The sequence below is a fragment of the Equus caballus genome, chromosome 8, assembly GCF_041296265.1.
Source record: "Equus caballus isolate H_3958 breed thoroughbred chromosome 8, TB-T2T, whole genome shotgun sequence".
Lineage (NCBI taxonomy): Eukaryota > Metazoa > Chordata > Mammalia > Perissodactyla > Equidae > Equus > Equus caballus.
The window spans coordinates 64,822,789-64,841,689 of record NC_091691.1 but is presented as its reverse complement, the minus strand read 5'-3'; the positions used below and the strand labels follow the sequence as shown (position 1 = coordinate 64,841,689).

General features: G+C 44.4%; 1 protein-coding gene across 2 annotated transcripts in view; it reads right to left on the bottom strand.

Moving 5' to 3' along the window:
* MOCOS (molybdenum cofactor sulfurase) overlaps window positions 1–18,901 on the bottom strand; it is a 51,900-nt gene that overhangs the window by 18,407 nt on the left and 14,592 nt on the right. For both annotated transcript variants that reach the window (XM_023647671.2, XM_070220939.1), the window contains 4 exons: window positions 17,470–17,669; window positions 12,168–12,284; window positions 10,340–10,801; window positions 3,390–3,552 (listed from right to left, as the gene is read on the bottom strand). In XM_023647671.2, coding sequence (XP_023503439.2) covers window positions 3,390–3,552; window positions 10,340–10,801; window positions 12,168–12,284; window positions 17,470–17,669 — 942 coding nt within the window. The remainder of the gene's footprint in view (window positions 1–3,389; window positions 3,553–10,339; window positions 10,802–12,167; window positions 12,285–17,469; window positions 17,670–18,901) is intronic.

Sequence of the window (18,901 nt, the reverse complement as noted above, 5' to 3'; positions counted from 1 at the left end):
CAAATTGGATTCCTGCATCAATCATCATTATTGCTAAAAAACAGTTACTATGTCAGTGGGATGGGGAAGCTATTCTTTTTTTTTAGTTGTTATACATATAAAGGAGTATATAACATATGTATGTAACAGTTTAAAGAATAATAATAAACAATCATGTACCCAGTACCAAGCTAAAGTGATATTCATTCTTTAAACAAAATTACAATGAAATATGTTGATGAAACTAAAGGAAACTGATCCAATGCCTTTAAGGAAAGACCTTTGATAAAGGCTGGAACTGCTGACACCCTCTGCCACTCTGCACTCCTTCAAGTCCTCTATGAGTTATTAAAACTACAGCGAAAAGCATGAAGTCAAGACTTCTGGGTAGAATTTGTGGAGGCCCCTACTCTGTGGACACCAGAAGCAAGACATCATCCTGTATAACCCACCTGAGCCCTCCAGCCCTCTCAGCAGTGCTGCCAGTCACACTGCCTGCCAGTATGACCGAACCTGTCCCTCAGGCAAGTACACATTATGTGCACTTGCATCCCTGCTCATCTTGGTCCTGCTTCATCACACACACAGCACAGCACAGCACAGCAAACTGGGACATGCATTCCCATTCAACGAGCTTCAGATCACACCTCCTCCCCAGGTCTGTGCCCATCACAATAGGCTTTTCACCACAACAAAGACAGAGATGCAACAATTTGTGTAACAGGATTTCCATGAACTATGTCCCTGATTGTCTGCATCTTATGCATGCACAGCTAGTTCCACACTCCTGTCCCTGTATGGGGAAGGCCAGAAGAGGAACTAATCCAGAACATTCCAGAAGTTTGGAGAAGGAATGATTATAGATGCTGCCTTGTCAAAGGGTGTGTATGGAAGAATGATACAGTGCCAGGTACGCACCCACAGTGGAGAGCAGTCAAGTGAGCTTTGAACATTGGTTATGAGGAAGTGACCACAGCAGAGAGGACAGCATGGGAACAAAGGCCGTGGAGCAAGTGCACCCCTGGGCAGCCAGCAGGAGGTTTGTGCTCAGAACTCTTTTAACCCTTAGCCAAGATTCTGGATAAATCACTTAGGGTCTTCGCCCTCAGTTGCTTTATAAGGATCATTCCAGGCCTCTTGTTAAGGCAACAAAATATGGGGTCTTCAATCCTTACATGGATTGAACTCAAGGGCCCCCAGTGAAGTTCGTGGGGACTGAGTTCATTCCATATGTACTAAACCCTGTGCTCTGTTCAGAGATATAGAGAAATAAAAGAGCCCAACCTCTGGGCTTAGATGCTTAAAATCTTTGGAAGTGACAAGTCACACACATGAAACCATCATAATGCCTTGTTTTATAGATTCCTATTTAGTTCATCCTGTCATACATCACCAAAGGATGCCCTTAGTCCACCCACAATGCTGAGAGCCCCTACAAGTGAGCAGAATATCTGATACTTGTGGGGGACTGAGCACCACCTCACAAAGTGCTGCTAATTTGGAGTGGAAGACATCCGGATATTCGTTTTCAGTCTCTCTTCCATTCCTTCCATTCTGGGATAAACTCTATTTAGTCATGATATATATTTTTATGCTTCAGAGAATAGAAAGAGGAGTAATCCACTCAATTCCGTATAAAAAGAGCAAGTAAGGACATGAAAAGGTACCTAACGTCATTAGCCATTAGGGAAATACACATTACAACTATGATGAGATGCCACTACGCATCTATTAAAACAAATAAAATAAAAAACACTGACAATACCAAAGGCCGACAGGATGGGAAGCAACGGGAACTCTCATGCGTTGCTGGTGGGAAGCAAAATGGTACAGCCACGCCAGAAAATGGTTTGGCAGCTTCTTTTAAAGGTGAGCACACTTACCATATGACCCAGTAATCTACTCCTAGGTATTTATTCCAGAGAAAAGAAAACTTGTGGTCACCCAAAAACCTGCACACGAATGTTCACAGCAGCTCTATTTACAACTGCTCAAAACTGGAAATAACCCAAATGTCCTTCAACAGATGAATGGATAAACATACTCTAGTACATCCACACAGTGGAATACTACTCAGCAAGAAAAAGGAATAAACTATTGACACATGTGACAATTTGGATGGATCTCAAAAGCATCGTGCTGAGTGAAAGAAGTTAATGCCAAAAGGTCACATACTGTATTTATATTTATATAACATTCTTAAGAAAATATAACTGTAGCGATAGTGAACAGACCTCTGATTGCTAGATGTTAAGCGTGGGAGGAAGAGACTACAAAGGCATAGCATGAGGGAATTTTCTGGGGTGATGGAACTGTTTTGTGCCTTGATTGTGGGAGGGGCTACACAAATCTGTACATGTATTTAAATTCATACGGAGAACAAAAGGCCAAGAATAGCCAAGACAATTGGGAAGAATGAGGTGGAAGGACGTGCCCTACCAGATACTGAACACTTATTCAACAGCCCTAGTAACAACACTGGCCTATTGGTTCAAGGGAAAAATAAACCCTGGAACAGAACAGAACACCTACAACCAAGAAACACAGTCATGAATATATAGAAATGTAATGTATCACAAAAGCACAGCTACAAGTTAGGAGGGAAACTGGAATATTCTATTAAGGGTAGACGGAATGGGGAAGGAAGGAGGAGTGAGACCCGGGAGGAGTACACAGGGAATTTCAGCTACATCTGTGATGGTTGTTTCTAAAAGGAGGGCTGGAGGAGGAGAAGTAGGAGGAAGAAGAGAGAGAGGTGAAGGAGAAATAGGAGGAATCTGGAGCAAATGAGGCCAAAGGTTAAAGTTTGTTAAAACTGAATATAATTATGTACGATATTATTCTCTATACCTGTGCTGTCCAACACTGTAGCCACTAGCCACATGTAGTAATCTAAGTTAATTAAAATTAGGTAATTTTAAATTCAGTTCCAGAGTCCCACTTCACATTTCAAGTGCTCAACAGACACATGTGACGAGTGGCTACCAAGTTGGGCAACGTAGATATTGAACATTTTGATCATTATATAAAGTTCCATTGGACAGAGCTGGTCTATACTTTTATATATGTTAATTTATAATAAAAGTCAGCAAGCAAGAATTAAAGTACATAATATATACTACATTTTACTGTGAGCGAAGGAAATAAAAGGAATATAAGTGAAAAGGATATTATATAATTTCAAAATTTATACCTCTTTACTTTCTGATTGGACTATCAGATCTTTACCTCTTCCTAGAAATTTCCCAAACAACACAAGAGCAACGAATTTTTTCTTGTCTCTCGTAGGCATCAATTCACTCAATTTAGGATAATTTAATATTTGGCAGAGGAAAAGCCATTTTTTCACTTTCATATGAGTATAAAAGCTCTTGACAGCAGCTCTGTGAAAATGAACCCAGAGTTCACACCTTTGGCTTTGATGACCATGATCCTTTGCTGCAGGTCAATGAAGGGCTGGATCAGGCAGAGCCGGGGCTCCTGCTTCTGACTCAGGCAAATGCCGTTGTGATTCACAACCATCCAGCTCCGGTCGTACAGCAGCCCTTGCTTTCCTAGTGGCCACTTGGTCACCTAAACAAAAAGGCAAGTGTATTTTAGGCCAGGGCCCCTCAAAATTGATCTTCACATTATTACACAGTGGCTGTAGAAATATAGATGGACTTCAGGAACTCAGTACATACTCTTGAAGGAAGAAATGGAGGAAGAGAAGAAGGTTAAGCAAAGAGGACAATGCAAAGGAGATGATGTGGGAGCCAGATACCTTCCATTCACTCTCCAGATTCACTTCCCACCCTTTCCCACTTCAGCCTGTCTTTTAAATGGGTAATGCATGTGCATGGTACAACATCCAGAGAGAACAAGTGTGTACATGGAAAGTAAGTCTCCACCTCACCCCGTCTCCCAGCTCCCCTCCACATAGGTCTCCATTGCTCCTGCTTTCTGTATGCCCTTCCACAGTGGTGGATGCCTGAACAGGCATATCCTGATACTACAGTAGATATATTTCTCGTACAAATTGTGGCTAACTGGAATGGTCACTGAGTTGATCCACTTTAAGTATGTAAGTTTTCCTGAATTCTTCATATTTCTACAAAATTAAAATACAAATTATGCCCAGTCCCCGGATCTTGCTTTCTAATACCATTCTCCAACAAAAAGAACCCGGACTCCATGGAGAAATGGTTGATTCTAGGGCTGGATCAGGGAATAGACAGACTAAGCTAGAAGTACCTTGTTGTGCTAGAAAAGTAAGGAAGTGCTCAAAAAACAAAATGATGGGGGTTTGTAAAAACGATGCAGGAGCCAACTGAAAGTGTGTCCAATGGCCAAAACTGGAACAATTTGGGCAACAATAATAATATATAGAATTGGATTATCACTCAAAGTATAAAATAAATATCCATGAGTCCATACTGATATAAATAAATGATTGAATAAATAAATAAGGGAGAAAAGCCAAATCTCTCAAATGGAAGAATCCCAAATAATTGATGTAGATGCTCCCCCCTCAAGAAGGTGGACCATAACTCCCAACCCCTTAAATGTGGGCTACACTTGGTGACTTGCTTGCAAAGAGCACAGTACGGAAAGGGAGTCGGGGAGAAACTTGACAGCAGAGAAACCTGGCCAACACAGTCTCAACCAAATGACCCAGGTTAACATCAACAGTGATAAGTCATGTTGATAGCATGCACCCTGACATGATATGATGAGAATGGCACTTTACCCCTGCGGTCCTTCTTCCCAGTCTAATCCTGAGAAAAACATCAGACAAATCTAAACTGAGGGACATTCTAAAAAGTACCTGCGGGTACTCCTCAAAACTGTCAAGGTTATCAAAAACAAGGAAAGGCTGAGAAACTGGTACAGCTCAGAGGAGCCTACAGAGACATGAGAGCTAAATGTAATACGACATCCTGGATGGGATCCCAGAATAGAAAAAGAACATTAGGGGGAAACTAATGAAATTTGAATAATAAAGTGCGACCAGGTGTTTGCAGGAGTTTTGTCCACAGGTTAGTTGCTAACAGCGATGCATGTGACAGCGCATGTGGAGTAGTCCCACCAGCAAGGGCTCTCCTGGAGCCAGCTGTCCGTTGAAGGGTGTAGGCAAAGGCTAAAAACTGCTCTTGAAATGGGTAAGAGACCATCATTCTCGAACTAATTGTGAATCAGTTTGATCCAATCTGATCGTCTGAGTGCTCAATTCAGCTACCCAAAGGAATCTGAAAACTCCAATGAACAAGTGAAGGAAGGGAAGCGATTTTTAACCAAGGGGCCCTATGGGGTGGGTCAGGGAAGACCGAGGCAGCAGGGAAAGTGAAGGAGGGGAACTGCAGGGCACAGGGGGCAGGGCGCAGAACTCAAGGAGGCAGAACGTCAAAGTGAACTTCACCTCAAGCAGGGTGAAGTGGAAATGTGGTGTCGTCGGGGGAGGGGGTATTTTGGAGATTGACCAACCTGGGTTGAAATCCCACTTTAGCCAGTTATTAGCTTTGGACAACTTATTAATCTTCCTGAGTCTTGGCTTTATCATATGTAAATTGAACATTATCATTTCTTACAGAATTGGCTAAAAACTAAAATGAAACAGAAAATGTACAGCAACTAAACATATCAGATGATCCATGGATGTTAATCCCTTTACCTCCTCTCTTCATCTTTCTTATGTATCAAATAACCTCTCCCTGTAGGCTATGGCTGCTTCTGCTAGTACAGCACTTGAACTCAGCAATATTATGGTCTATATAAGCCTTTATGGGTAAGCCCAGAAACCACAATTAAATCATTATTTCTACAGGAAAACATGTTTTGAATTATAAATAACTTTGTAGGAGAAAATCCATTATTGGGAGGCAATTCTCCGCGGATCTCTCTGGGTTCTGTATGTCTGTTATTCCAAACTACCTTCCTGAGGATATTTGTATGGTGATCAGCTATACAGCCCTTTGGAGTGGAGGGCAGGCTTACTTATAGTCCAGTAGTATACAGACAATGTCTTCCTCCTGATCAATGGCTAGGGAAGTTTGCTTGCATCCCATTATAAAAGAGTCAGGTTCCCTGAGTTAGGGGTTCCTCAGCTGTGTCCTATCTACTTGGACCCCTTTGTACCTACTCTTGGGACTTGGGAGGCAAAGGGAACCAACACAAACAGGAAGCTCATGCTGCCTGCTGTGCTGTGAGTAATAAAGTCCTTTATCTCCGACCCAAAAGTCTCATGTCCTTCGCCAGCATCCATGAAACTGTGGCAAGCTAGCTTGTCACTTACAAGTTGGGCAAAATCTCAGCACCTTCACAGTTCTTGAGAGCTATTTGTTGGAACATGTCCATGTTTTTCTATCCTGATTTGTCACCTAAAAATTTAATTTACTAGCTTCCTCCTTTCTCCTTCCTCTTCAACTAGGCCCAGATTTCTGGCAGTGTGTGTGTGTTCAGGGAGGGGGAAACTGGCACGTGTGGGCTGAACTTTCAGCTGGTGCAGCTAGGATTTCAGTTACACAAGGAGGAGTTGAGCAAATAAGTATTCACAGAGGATAATGGGAGCCTGATTCTCACAGGAGTTACAAGTATGGAAAGAAGGATAGCTACAATAAACACTGTGATGTTGGTGTGGAACTGGAGGCATTAGCGTGAAATTATGGCTATGGCTAGATGAGAGAAAGAGAAAGAAATACAGAAACGTGTGTGTGTGTGTGTGTGTGTGTGTGTGTGTCTAGGGTGTCCCAAAAGTCTTAATACATGCATATATGTGGTAGGCAGAATAATGGTCCCCACCAAACATATCCATGTCCTAATCCCCAGAATTAAGCAAAAGGGACTGGTAGATAAGATTAAAGTTGAGGACTCTGAGATGGGGAGATGTTCCTGGATTATCCTGGTGGGCCCAATCTAATCAGATGAATCCTGTTAAAAGTTTATGATAATTTGTTATGGCAGCCATAGAAAACTAATATATTTCTAAGCGCTGTACAACAAGAGAGCACAGACGCAGTAACGTCCCAGAAGTAACAACCAGATCTAGCAACCAGATATTAGTTAAATATCATTCTTCAATAAAAGAAGTGAGGTTCCTTGATGAAATGGACAATTCCTTTTCCCAGGCAGGGGAAATATAGAATAAGTCTAGGGGTCTGGCCTGGTGGCATAGTGAAGTCTGCACACTCCACTTTGGTGGCCCAGGGGTCTGCCAGTTTGGATCCTGGGCATGGACCTACACACTGCTCATCAAGCGATGGTGTGGCGGCATCCTACATAGAAGAACTAGAAGGATATACAACTATGAACTGGGGCTTTGGGGAGCAAAAAAAAGATGAAAACAAAGAATAAGTCTAGGATATCTTACTGCACTGGAAAGTAAGAAAGTACACAAAAAATGTTGGGGATATATCAAAAGGACATGGGAGGTGTTTTGAAGGAACTCCTAGTGGCCAAGTGGCAATTTGAGCATCAAAATAAATATTGACAGGGGCCGGCCCAGTGGCACAGCGGTTAAGTTCGCACGTTCAGCTTCTCGGCGGCCCAGGGTTCGCCAGTTCAGATGCCGGGTGTAGACATGGCACTGCTTGGCACACCACGCTGTGGTAGGTGTCCCACATATAAAAAAAAAAGTAGAGGAAGATGGGCACGATGTTAGCTCAGGGCCAGGCTTCCTCAGCAAAAAGAGGAGGACTGGCAGTAGTTAGCTCAGGGCTAATCTTCCTCAAAAAAATAAAAATAAAAATAAATACTGATAGTGATGGGGTGCAACCTTTTGAGCAAAATGGGAATCCATGAGTCCATATAGATTTTTAAAAAAGAATTAATGACTACATAAACATGGCATAAGGAAAGCACTACCCTACAACAGAATACCAACTAATAAATCTAGAAGGAATGATCTAATTTAAAAAACTACCATTTTGCAACCATCATACCAATAATTGATTTAGGCAGAAGTCATCAATAGATGCTACATCTAATGAATGAACATTTGATAAGGAATAGGATATTTAACATATTCTCAAAGTACCTCTCCACAAAATACTTATTAATTAGTAAGAACAACATATTTGTTAATGAATTTTACAGTGGAGAAACCTGGCAGACCCCATCTTAACCACCTGATAAAAGTTAACATCGCCAGCACTGGGACAAACTAACAGGGTGTGTCTCCTTCAGGGATGTACCGACAAAGTACAGCATCACTCTTGAGGTATTCCTGCCATAAATACAGGAATCATAAGGAAGCCTCAGATAATCCCAAATTAAGGGACACAGAGTAACTGGACTGTACTCCATAAAAATACCAAGGTCCTCAAAGACAAGGAAAGACTGAGGAACTGTTCCAGGTTGAAGGAGACCACAGAGACATGACAACTGTATGCAACACGTGATTCTGGACTGCATCCTAGACCCACAGCGGACAGCATGGGGACAACAGATGACATCTGAATGGGGTCTGTGGGTAGATGTATAGTGAGTCAATGTTAATTCCTAATCTTGATGGTTGTCCTGGGGTTATGTCAGAGAGTGTCCTTGAACTTGACATATATACACTAGAGTATTAACGAGTCATGAGGCATCATTTTGCAACTCATTCTCAAATGATTCAGAAAAGCCAACAGCCTGAATGAAAGGTATATGGGAGCTCTGTGTATTGCATCTACAATTTTTACTTAAACTTAAAATTATTTCAAAATAAAGTTAAATTTTCATTTTTCTAAATTGTGGCTTGTGTGAGGACACAGTGAGAAGAAATCAACTATGAACAAGGAAATGCACCCTTACCAGACACTGAATCTGCCAGTGCCTTGATCTTGGCCTTCCAGCCTCCAGAACTGTGAGAAATAAATTTCTGTCGTTTAAAAGCCACCCAATTGATGGTACTTTGCTCTAGCAGCCCGAACAGACTAAGACCCCATCCACCAGAATTCTATCTGGCACACCCCAGCATTCGCCCTCTTGGCCCTTAGCACCAGGGTGTTGCTATTCACTGGGGTGGTGTCTGATCTTGTGTGTGTTTTCCTTCTGAGACATTGCACTCCCCAAGGGAAAGAACCATTTTCATTTTGCTCATCCCTGTACACCAGGTGCTGGCCCAGGGCCTGACAGGTAGTGGGTGCTCAGTATGTAGTTTGAACAGATGGATGGAAGACCTTTAGCAAAATATGACACCTGACTGAGTCTCACTGTCCTCATCTGAAAAATAGGACACTAACTCCTTCCCGTGTTATCTGTGCAATGTGGCTATCCTGTGGAACATGACCCATCTGTGAAAACAGAGTCCTGATACACAAGGGAAACATGGACTCCTCACCTGCCTCCATTCAGGAGCCGGGGTGAACTTGCTTGTTTATGGCCTCAGACTGGAGGACAGGCTCCTGTGGGACCACCCTGAAATGCAGGCGACAAATAGCCCTGATGGTGGTATGTCTGACCAGGAGCCAGAGAACCTGTCATCTCAGAGGCTCAGGAGTCTGGGACCTTTGCCTGGGACTTGGGACACACACAAATTATAGAAAGAAAGCCTCAGTTTGGCCACAGAAGGAGGGTCAGGGCTGCCCAGACAAGGCAGGTCCTCCAGTCCCTCAGCTTGGCTGACCGCCAAGCCAGCATGTTTCCAGACATAACGTACTTCGCTTCCACAGGGAGGGCTGAGTGGAACAAGTTGCATGAGAGGATGGACCCAAGGACTCAGCAGACCCGGGTTCAAATCCTTGCTCTAGCATTTATTTGTGGGTGACATGGGAAAAGTGTTTAGCCTCCATAACCCTCAGGCTCCATGTCTATACAATAGGGGTGATATTACCCTGTATCTCACATTATTGTTTTAAAGATCGAATGAAGGAAAACATGTAAAATGCTTCAGCAGGGAGCCAGCGCACGCATTCAATGAAAGTTACACCCATAATTATTAACAGTAACTAGGTATTCACCACTCTGAAACAGGGTCTGCTCAGGGGTCCCCATTAAGCAGAGACATGTTCAAAAGTCACTCCAAACTGGGGAGGCCCAGTGGCATAGCGGTTAAGATCACGCACTCCACTTGGGCAGCCCGGGGTTGCTGGTTTGGATCCTAGGAGCTGACCTATGCACCGCTTATCAAGCCATGCTGTGGCAGGTGTCCCACATATAAAATAGAGGAAAGTGGGCATGGATGTTAGCTCAGGGCCAATCTTCCTAAAAAAAAAAAAAAAAAAGTCACCCTAAACCAAGGAAAGCAGAATGAGAATGGTTCTTCATACGTCACAATACTCTGAATATGATTTTGATTTTCTGCATGCTTTTCTTCACTTTCTATATTTTTTTCACTTTATCAAAAAACGTTATAAAGCAAACAAAAAAGAAGCAGTCTCTGTGCTGCCACTACAACCCTCACCTCAAATGCAGCACAGGACTTGATGGGATAGAGGTAAAGGTTGGTGACGACATGTGGCCCAAGGCCCCCCTCTGGGACTCCTGCAGCTTGCTCTGAAGGGGTCTGCTGGGTTCTGGTGGCCTCCGGCAGAGGTGGGTGTAAAGCCACAGCATCCACAGCAGTGGGCAAGTCGTTCCAAACCTGGGAGCCTGTGGGAGCATCTTCCTGAGGTGAGGGACTACATCTGTCCATGGTGGCAGGCACAGCGCTCTGAACCTCGCTCTCTGCTCGCGGGACTGCAGCCTCCCCAGGAGTGGCCTGAAGGAGATGCTGGCCATCAGAGGGGCGCAGTCGGGTTGCTATGATGAACCTGAGAAAGGCCTGGGCATCCTCCAGTGTGGACATGTATCCAAACGAAATCCTCACAGATCCTGTCGGCTGCCCATCTACGAGGTCCACATTGTCTCCACAGATGTGACCAGCCTAGAAGAAAAGGAAATAAGTCAGCCAGAGTGACTCATTCCTCACAGAGAAACTGGAAGCGGCTTTGTAAAACAAATTCTGTTAATTTTGTCAAACAAAATTATGTAATGTAAAACAAATTGTTTGTTTGGTTTTTTAAAGAGACCCACAGCTCTAACGTGAGCAGTGTCCCTGAGGTGTAGCTCCACAAGAGCAGGAACTCAATTTCTGGACCTCACTTTGCTTAATTGTAAATTGGGGTCAATACCAATCTCAAAGGGTCATCAAAAGGTTTAAGAGAAATACTTCACGAAAGCATTTACCCAGAGCTGCTCACAGTGCCGACCCCCAGAGGCGTCAAAAGACAGACCGGAGTTTCAGAAGCACAGATGGGTCAGCTTCTTGGTCCGCCCAGGGCTGAGGCCCGAGAAACGCCACTGGCCGCTCCCTTCAGCCTCTCTCAGAACCAAAGAGAGGCCTACATCCCTGACAGCTGCCCTTTGACAGGAGGCAAGTCAGAGATGCTGCCCCATGAATGACCAGCCTGAGGCCACTATGAAAGCCAAAGGTGGCAGGAGTCCCCCCCAGGTGGTGGGTAAGGAAAGCAAGAGGTCCCCAAGTCTCCCCCAGCCCGGCTGCCCGGTGTTGGTTGCTGCTCCGGCCACCTACCTCCCCCAGTGCTGAACCCAAGTTAGCCACCCAAAGAGATGAGCCTTGGCATTCCACAGGATCAAATATTATTTCTGGAACTGCCTTTGTTCGTGTTCTGAGCCTCTCTCTCTCTTTTTATTAAAAAACTCAGTTCATGGTTGGTTGAGATCTAGTATATAAAATATTTAGTGGCAACCAAAATAAACTCAAGTTAGAAACTATTCTGAAATAAATCAGGGCTCTTTGCCACTCAAACTATTCTTATGAAATGGTTCAAAACAGGCTGTACCCTGAAGTGAAACCCCTCAGCCCAGGGGAGAGGCGGGGAGGGAGGGGATCCTGAGAGACGCAGAACGCCCCCCAGAAGAGCTCCTCTCCTCAGCCAGCCCAGAGATGCGCCAACTGTCGCCTGGAGATTTTACTCTGGTAGAACTCAACTAGTTAAGGGTCCTCTGCATGTACGAGCACATTACCACGTACACCTCCTCCCTGTTCAACCCCTCTTCTGCCTTTAAATTTTTGCCCTCTAAGTAAAAACTGACTGCCATAGAGATATTTGAAGCATTTTCTATTTTTGTTGACCCCTTTTCCTTTGCACATCCATAGGGCGGGCTCAGAAAAATGAACCCACAAAACCAGCTCCGACCCCAGACACACAACCAGCCTCCAGTGTAGCTGGAGGTGCCGCCATTGGGTCTTGCTGACCAGCGTTTGGACCACAGGGTCCAGTACCAACCTGATGATGCTTCTTGACCATCTCGTTGCTTATCCCCAGGTGCCTCTGACAAGCCCCAGTGTTGCAGAAGCAGCCAGTCCGCAAGTGGATGTTGTAAAGACTGGCCATTTTATCTACCTGCGGGTTTAATATGACACAGAACCAACATTAGGAAAGCCGAGTTTTACTCTGATTGCCTGGGAGAGAGTTTCAGACCAATATTTGGACCTCTCTTTCTTAACACTAAAATGAAAATGTCAGCATGGGATTTTGCCCTAAAGAGATCTATCATGGGTTTACTAAACACATTTTATAAAATGTTACTGATAATTAAAGTTTATCCAGCTGGGTTATGGGTGTATGCCTGAGAAAAGCAAAAATATCAAATTCAGGCCAAATTCCAAGTTAAGAGCTCACATGTAAAACAAACAATTCAATTAAAAAAATGGGCAGAAGATCTGAACAGACATTTTTCCAAAGAAGACACACAAGATGGCCAACAGGTACATGAAAAAGGTGCTCAATATCAGTAATCATCAGGGAAATGCAAATCAAAACCACAACGAGATGTCCCCTCACACCTGTTGGAATGGCTATTATAAAAAAGACAACAAATAACAAGTATTGGCGAGGATGTAGAGAAAAGGGAACACTTGTGCACTGTTGGTAGGGATGTAAATTGATGCAGCCACTATAGAAAACTATAGTATGGAGATTTCTCAAAAAGTTAAAAATAGAGGGGCCAGCCTGGTGACATAGCAGTTAAGTTCGCACATTCTGCTTCGGCGGCCCAAGGTTTGCCAGTTCGGATCCCGGGTGTGGACCTACACACGGCTTCTCAAGCCATGCTGTAGTAGGAGTCCCACATATGAAGTAGAAGAAGATGGGCACGGATGTTAGCTCAGGGCCAGTCTTCCTCAGCAAAAAGAAGAGGATTGGTGGCAGATGTTAGCTCAGGGCTAATCTTCCTCAAAAAAAAAAAAAAAATTAGAAATACCATATGATCCAGCTATCCTACTACTGGGCATTTATCTGAAGGAAATGAAATCACTGTCTTGAAAAGATATCTGCACTCCTATATCCATTGCAGCATATTTACAGTAGCCAAGACATGGAAACAATGTAAGTATCCATCGAAGGATGAATGGATAAAGAAAATATGGTACATACATACAATGAAATATTATTCAGCCATAACAATGAAGGAAATCTTGCCATTTATAACAACATGGATGGGCCTTAGGGGCATTATGCTAAGTGAAATAGACAGAGAAAGACAAATACTGTATGATATCACTTATATGTGGAATCTAAAAGAAAAATATCAAACTCCTAGACACAGAGAACAGATCAGTGGGTGCCAGAGGTAGGGGTGGGCAAAATGGGTGAAGGTAGTCAAAAGATACAAAGTTCTAGTTAGAAGGTAAGTAAGTCCTGGAGACTTAACGTATAACATAGTGACTACAGTTAACAATACTGTGTTGTATATTAGAAAATTGCTAAGAGAGTAAATCTTAAAAGTTATCACAAGAAAAAAAACTTATAACTATGTGTGGTGATGGATGGTAACTAAACTTATTATAGTACTAATTTCGCAATATATACATATATCAAATCATTATGTTATACACCTAAAAGTACACAAGGTTATACGTCAATTATATCTCAACTTTTTAAATTTAATAAATTAATTTTTTAAAAAAAAGAGCCCACATGTTTCAAGTGAGATTCACAAGAATAAAATCTGAGTGAGGCTGGGATGCGGGGCAGCTCCTTGGCATCCTCTGCCACAGGGTTGATCACGGAGCAGGCCCCAGCTAAGCTACCACTCAGAGCAGCCCCACCGCGGCTCACAGCCTGGACCATAAACATTACTGTGTTGATTCTGTGTGCTACAGACTGCTTTTCATAATGCCCTCAACTTTGGGTTGAATCCCGGAATTGCTGTTCAACCCAGAAGTTCCAAGGCTCTCTCCTGTCCCCAGGAGGCTGGACAGGTGATTGGCATTCACTCAAGGCTCAAAGGCAGGGCTAGCAGGGAGATATTTGCCCTAGCTCCTCTGGTTGTGGGTCAAGGGCTCCATTCCCTCAATGGCTCAGGCGCCCAGTGAAGGTCCTCAGCCCAGATGGCTCAGGCTAAACTCAGGGGAGTCACTGAACTGAATTCAAGAAAACAAACACATCTTGCACAGCTGGGTAAGCCTTTGAAACTTTTCTCCCTGGGAAGTCACACGGAGGAGGGCCAGATGCAGCCACGAGGAGTACAGCGCCCTCTGCAGACCACAGGTCAGCCTGGTCACTCTGGGCTTCCCGCTGGCCAGTGCAGCAACGGTGCCTCCCACACACCCTTGTCAAGGCCATGGCTATCTTCACTTTAGCCATCTTCCCTGGACTGTCAGAGTGAGAAGAAGCCATTCACTGGGTTGAGCCACTGGGGGCCTCAGGAAAACAACTCTGCCCCTTTACCCTTGGCGAGTAGCTCAGTGACATGGAAGCCTGCTAATGAAGTTCAGAGGTTCCCTGGTTCTCTGCGGTGAGACCCGGCAGCACCACTGGGTCCGGCCAACCCCACCTCCAGAGTCAGGTGGTCTCCATTCAAGGGGCAGCTCCTAGGGAAGCTCCCTCACTCCCTCACCCCAATTGCTGCCAAGCTGAATTAGAAGTCTCCACGCCCATCCTTCTCCCGGATCCACCAGTATGCACTGTTCCAGTGACCACTGCTGCAAAACAAGCTGCCCAAACTTGGTGGAATAAAACAATAACTATTCTGTTGTGCTCACGGCTACAGGAGGTTAGGAATTCAGAAAGGGCATGGGGGAAAGGTCTTGACTCTCTTCCATGATCTCTGAAGTCTCAGCTGGGAAGACTCCAAGGCTGGGAGTGACTGCCGTGTAGGAGTTGGAGTCATGTGGAGACACACTTACTCCTGTGTGTGTCTGGCCCCCAGCAGGGAGGGCTCAAAACAGGACTGCCACCACAGTGCCAGCGCTTGGCTTCCTCACAGTATGGCAGCCTCAGGGTAGAACTTCTTTATTTTTTTTAAAGATTTTATCTTTTTCCTTATTCTCCCCAAAGCCCCGCCGTACATAGTTGTATGTTCTTTGTTGTGGGTCCATCTAGTTGTGGCATGGGGGATGCTGACTCAGTGTGGTTTGATGAGCAGTGCCACGCCCACGCCCAGGATTCGAACCAACGAAACACTGGGCCGCCTGCAGTGGAGCAGGCGAACTTAACCACTCGGTCACGGGGCCAGCCCCTCAGGATAGAACTTCTTACGTAGAATTTGGGGCTCCAAAAGCAAGTGTCCCAGGGAACAATGCTGCCTCACCTTTTCTGACTTAGTCTAAAATGCCATGCGTTGTCACCATCTGTGGCATTCTACTGATTATGAGAGAGTCACAAACCCACCAAGATTCAATGGGAAGAAACAGGGACCACACCTAGAAGAGGATGTGGGTGGAAGAGGCTGTTTTGGCCACACTTACCTTTCATCCTAATTTCCCATCATGACTCAATGTCCCCTCATCCTGAACCCTACAGAATCCCAAAGAGGTCCCCCCTGTGCCCATCCAGGTGAAGGAGGTAGTTGCTGTGGCAGGAAGAGCACTGCATCCAGAGAGGGCAGAAACCAGCTGACCAGAGTACAGCACCAGAACCTTCCTGCCCAGGAGCCTTTGTGCTCAATGTTTATTGAGCACTTGCTTCATACCAGGCCCCATGCCAAGGGATTATATATTACATCTCCTTTAATGCTCTTAACAACACTATCAGCAAGGTAGTTGTTACCCTCATTTCATAGACTTGGAGAGCATACATTAACTTGCCCAAGCTCACAGAGCCAGCAAGAGACAGTCAGAATCTGAACCCAAACTCTTAACCACTATGCAGAGTGACTTCCAGCAGAGGGGAGAATGAAATTAGGAGGCCTGGATATCAAAAACAAGAACCCAAGGGCTTCTCCTAAGAAGGCTAAATTCTTTTACACATCCCCTGAAAAAGAGACAGCCAAACCCAGCCATGACGCTATCTGATGTTTCCCAAGGCCAGCAACACCCCCAGGGGAATTCTCACACCACGAAGTAGCCCGGGAAAACGGGAAAACGAAAGCTGGACTTTCCCGAACCGGCACAGCTGGCCAAGCCTCAGCTACGGACTCCACCCATGCGATGAACTTCCTCTACAAACGCCCAGAGGGAGAAACTCATCCTGTGTCCGGCCTCGGGGAAGGAGAGTGCTGGCGAAGTCAGCCAGGCACCTAGACAGGCAGCTCTCTCTCCCTGGGTGGTTCCTCCCTTTGGAGGCTTCTCTAGGCAAATGAGGAATTCTCTCCCTGCTCTGCCTGCCGCAGCATACTTCCTGGTCAACTGTCTGCCCTCTTCCACACCCTTCAGGAAATACAAACTTATTTTGGGTTCAAGAATGAAACATTTTACCAATTGCCTAGAATAACGTATTTAAGAAGGCAAACATTTTACCCCCAATGCACTGTCCATCCTCCCTCCAAAAACAACATTTAAAATCGCATGCTTCTAGGTGGTGTCGGGGCTATTTCTGCTGGTGTATAATTGAGGGGCAGTGGGGGCTCTGCACAGTCAACCCACCCAGAGATAACCTGTGATTGTAGAGCATCTATCCCTAAATGCCAGTGAGAATGGACATTTCCCCTAGAAGAATATTTTCAAGTTTGTTCCCCAGAAAGGTTATGGCTGTTCAGAAGGGGGCGGAGGGGGACATGATTCCTTGAGAAATGGATTTTGCTTGAGAAATTCTGGGTTTACGAAAAATGAATAGCGATGGTGGTTTTCAAAGGAAGATGAGCACCATTTTCCAAACTTATGTGATGGTCCAATCTGTTCCTCACAGAGCAGCTCTAGGAATCTGTGCTCTGGGAAGAGCCTTGGGTCCCCATGCCTAGTCTGTGACACCTGTCTGGTGACCACCTACTGCTATGTCTGAGTACTCAGTGTGACTCTGGACTTTTTAATGGACTGGGCAGTGACCAGCTTACTCAACTGTGGCAAGAACCCAAGTAGTTCTCAACCTGCAAACCACTATTTGCTCTCTTCCCACTTGAAATTGACCACTTCTGGCTGAATAAAGAGGGCTGGAAAACTAAATAGCCATGCTTGTTAGATCTGGGCGTAAATGAGAGCAAAGAGCCTCGAAAGAAGGGCCAGTGGTCTCTCCAATATGCAGGGGCTTCGTCACAGCCACTGCAAGAGCCCAGAAGCCTTGACTGCAAATTTCAGGGCTCTGAAAGGCTGTAGAGCTCCAGAGGAGAGCAATTCTGTCGTGAGGTCAGCAAGATGACAAGAAAACTCACCTCGGAGTAACCAATGATATTCCCACTGTCGTCGAGCACATTAAAATTGATGATTGGACCCTGAACCTCCGGGCTGCTGAATTCAGAGTCGCTGTAAATCTGCACCACGGGGGCTCCGTTGGGGTACCGGAGGGCGGCCAGGGCGGTGTAGGTGTACTGGGCCAGGGTAAAGGTGTGCTGCTTGATATTCTCCATCCCACCTCAAAACAATGACGGAAGGTCAAGGAGAGTCACAAACTTTACAAAAAATGCACTCATTCGTTTTTAAGAAAATGAGATCTTTATCACTGGCCAGTTTGGACCTCATATTAATGATTTTAAGTACTTGTAAATATCGCTTGGTATACCCCTACAATACACATTTCGTCTTTGGCACTGAACCACAGTTTGCCATTGCTGTTTCTGTGGAATTTTTTCATAGGAGTTCTTGTCATCCTCTTTTTTTTTTTTTAAATAATGCTACTTAAGCATTCAGATAATTTAGATGTTTGATAAAAGATTGCAAAAAATGCACAATCTTTTCTTTAAATGCATCATTTTTTTGCTGTTTGTTTTTGTTAGTGTTTAAATCATTTTAATATTCTACAAAGTAATTAAGGATACATGCTACAACATGGATGAACTTTGAAAAAATTATGCTAAGTGAAATAAGCCAGACACAAAAGGACAAATATTGTATTATTCCTCATATATAAGGTGCCTAGAACAGCCAAATTCATAGAGACGGAAAGGAGAACAGAGGTTACTAGGGCCTGGGGGAGGGGAATAGGGAGTTAGCATTTAATGGGTAGCATTTCAATCTTGGGTGAGGACAAAGTGGAGATGGATAGAGGTGACGGTTGCACAACGATGTAAATGCACTTAATGCCACTGAATTGTACACCTAAAAATGGCTAAACTGGTCCATTTTATATTACATAAAATATAATATTTATATTATACATATATAATATATAATATATATAATATATAAGATTTATATTAAAATATACATTTTAAACACAATTTTTTTTAAAAAGAGGAATTAAGTAGGAAAAATCAGGGTTTGCTTTACTGTGGAAGTGATATTGTCAATCTGCTTTCAGGGGCATCCCTGGCCCTGTCAGACCCTGTCACTTGTGGTTTGGATACCTTGTTAATACCTTTCCTTGGAAAAGTGCTCATTTCTCAACGTCCATCTTGATTATCTCCTCACTGTCCTGGATGATGCCCAGTCACCTCCCTGCATTACTATCAACCCTCCCTTCCCATGAATCCAGTCTGCCCCAGTGTTGGGCTAAGGCTGAGGACCTAAGGATCTCATTACTGTGACGAGATAGAGAGAGAAAGGACTGACTAACCACTAAGCCATGTGCCCGGTTGACCACAACCCCGTCTCCATAAGGACAGTACAAGCAGTGCCGCCCAGTTCTAGAAGCTCAGCCTCTGGAAG